General features: G+C 47.9%; 1 protein-coding gene across 1 annotated transcript in view; it reads right to left on the reverse strand.

The window, feature by feature from the left end:
- Nucleotides 1-424: 424 nt before the first annotated feature.
- The window catches only part of LOC107690397 (uncharacterized), a 5,995-nt gene continuing 4,258 nt past the window's right edge, over nucleotides 425-2,161 (reverse strand). Inside the window, exons 2-3 of the mRNA XM_016488730.1 lie at nucleotides 723-2,154; nucleotides 425-573 (exon numbers count right to left, since the gene is read on the reverse strand). Coding sequence (XP_016344216.1) covers nucleotides 425-573; nucleotides 723-2,154 — 1,581 coding nt within the window. The remainder of the gene's footprint in view (nucleotides 574-722; nucleotides 2,155-2,161) is intronic.

Raw genomic sequence — 2,161 nt, forward strand, 5'->3', positions numbered from 1 at the left:
TGGAGAATAACCAGTAGATGAATGGACGTGACTGTTGTAAGCCATTACCAGCTCTGAAAGGTGAGTCTTCCAATCTCTCTTCTTCTCTGGAGGCAAGGTTCTTAACATTCTTCCCCATCCCTAGGGTCCAGGATACGTCTGAACAGCACTCCCTGACGCAACTTAAGACGGTCAAATTCCTTGGCAAGCTTCTTCAGTTTTGGCTCCATACAACTGTGATACATTCTACTCGGTCTCTTGTTCTCGGATACTGCTTTATAAATGGGGCCAATCACAGGATCGTTCTTCTGCTGCTTTCCTATTTCGCTCCAGCTATATCCGTTTATTTCTTCTCTTATTGATGCTTGCACCGCAGCTTTAACTTCAGGTTCCTCTTGGTCAATCCTCTTGCCTGGCCACAAGCATGCTCTCACCTCGTCAGCTCCTAGCCGGATGAAATCCTTTCCATCATCGCCCTCCTCCGGTGGGATCCTTCATCCGCATTCGTGTTGTATCGGCCAGGTTTATAGCATACTTCAAAGTCGTACTCGGCCATCGGCCAGACCCAGCGCTGCTCAACTGCGCCAAGATTAGCTGAGTAGAGGTACCGTAGCGGGTTATGGTCAGTAATCACAGTGAATTTTGAATACATAAGGTATTCTCTACATTTTTCTGCGATCGCCCACTTTAATGCAAGCAGCTCCAACTTGAATGCACTATAGTTTTGTCATTCCTCTCTGAACCTCTTAGTCCTGCTCCCAGTCTTCCATCAGTGGTAAGTCTAAAGGGCTCACTGAAGTCGGGATATGCCAGAATTGGTGGGGTTGGTGGGGACCCTTTCAACTCGTCCAACGCGGTCTGGCATTCTTGGCTCCAAGTGACTGTTACTGGGGTCTTGCTTCTCTTTCCTCCACTTACCAATGCATGTAGTGGTTTGGCAATTTGAGCAAACCTTGGGACAAATCTTCGGTAATAGCTCATAAAACCAAGCACTTGCCTGACTTCTCTCACATTTCTGGGAACTGGCCATGTGTCCAAAGCTTTAACTTTCTCGTCATCCACTTTTATGCCTTCTGCGGAGATCTGGTGCCCTAAGAACTTTACTTCAGGCCTTAGAAGGAAGCACTTGCTTGGCTTTAACTTCAGACCATGTTGTCTTAGCCGGTTAAAGACAAGTTCTAACCTCTCACAGTGGCCTTCAAAAGCTCTTGAGAAGATAATGACATCATCCAGATAGACCAGAAGAATGTCGAAGGCCAAGTCACCCAGCACCACACCCATCAGGCGCTGAAAGGTGGCCGGAGCGTTGCACAACCCGAACGGCATCCTGGTCCACTCAAACAGCCCAAATGGGGTGGTGACGGCTGTCTTCTCCCTATCTTTCTCACTCACAGCCACCTGGAAATACCCAGCAGTCAAATCCAGTGTAGAGAACAGTTTGGCGTTGCCCAACGCATCCAAGGACTCATCCACCCGTGGAAGCGGATAAGCGTCCTTATACGTCACTTGGTTCAGCTTTCGATAATCGCAGCAGAAACGCACACTGCCATCTTTTTTCATTACGATAACTGCGGGTGATGCCCAGGGGCTGCTGCTCTCTTTGAGGATTCCCTGGGACACCAGGTTCTGGACATGCCTTTTGACTTCTTGAAATATCTGTGGTGGTACTCTACGATGACGCTGTTTTATCGGTGGTGCTTCGCCAGTAGGGATTTCATGCACCACAGCTGTGGTGTAACCATAATCTTGGTCATCTCTGGAGAAGACATCCCTGTGTTTTGATAACAACTCGACGAGCCTTTCACATTGTGCTGGTGTGAGACCTTCATAGTTTACTTCAACTGGAACTGGTGGCTGCATGAGTAAGTTCTTATCAGCCTGAACTTTGTCTTCCTTTAATTCTTTGACATGAAGTACACCGTCATCTTCCTCCAATTCAAGAACATCCTTTGTGACCACCTCTTTTGGCTTAAAAACAGAAGCCACTCTAGATCGGGGTGCAATTCTAATGGTCTTTCCACTCAAGTTCAGCATACGCACAGGGACCTTTCCACAGTCTGTTTTAGCAAGAACGTGAGCCACTAAGAGTCCTTTCGGCAAACTTGTGCCAGCTGCAGGTTCCACTAGCACATTACTCTTCACCCTAGGTGACACTCCACAGCGGCCCTCAAGTACCTTCTCA

The sequence above is a fragment of the Sinocyclocheilus anshuiensis genome, unplaced genomic scaffold, assembly GCF_001515605.1.
Source record: "Sinocyclocheilus anshuiensis isolate Anshui unplaced genomic scaffold, SAMN03320099.WGS_v1.1 scaffold609, whole genome shotgun sequence".
In the NCBI taxonomy this organism is placed as follows: domain Eukaryota; kingdom Metazoa; phylum Chordata; class Actinopteri; order Cypriniformes; family Cyprinidae; genus Sinocyclocheilus; species Sinocyclocheilus anshuiensis.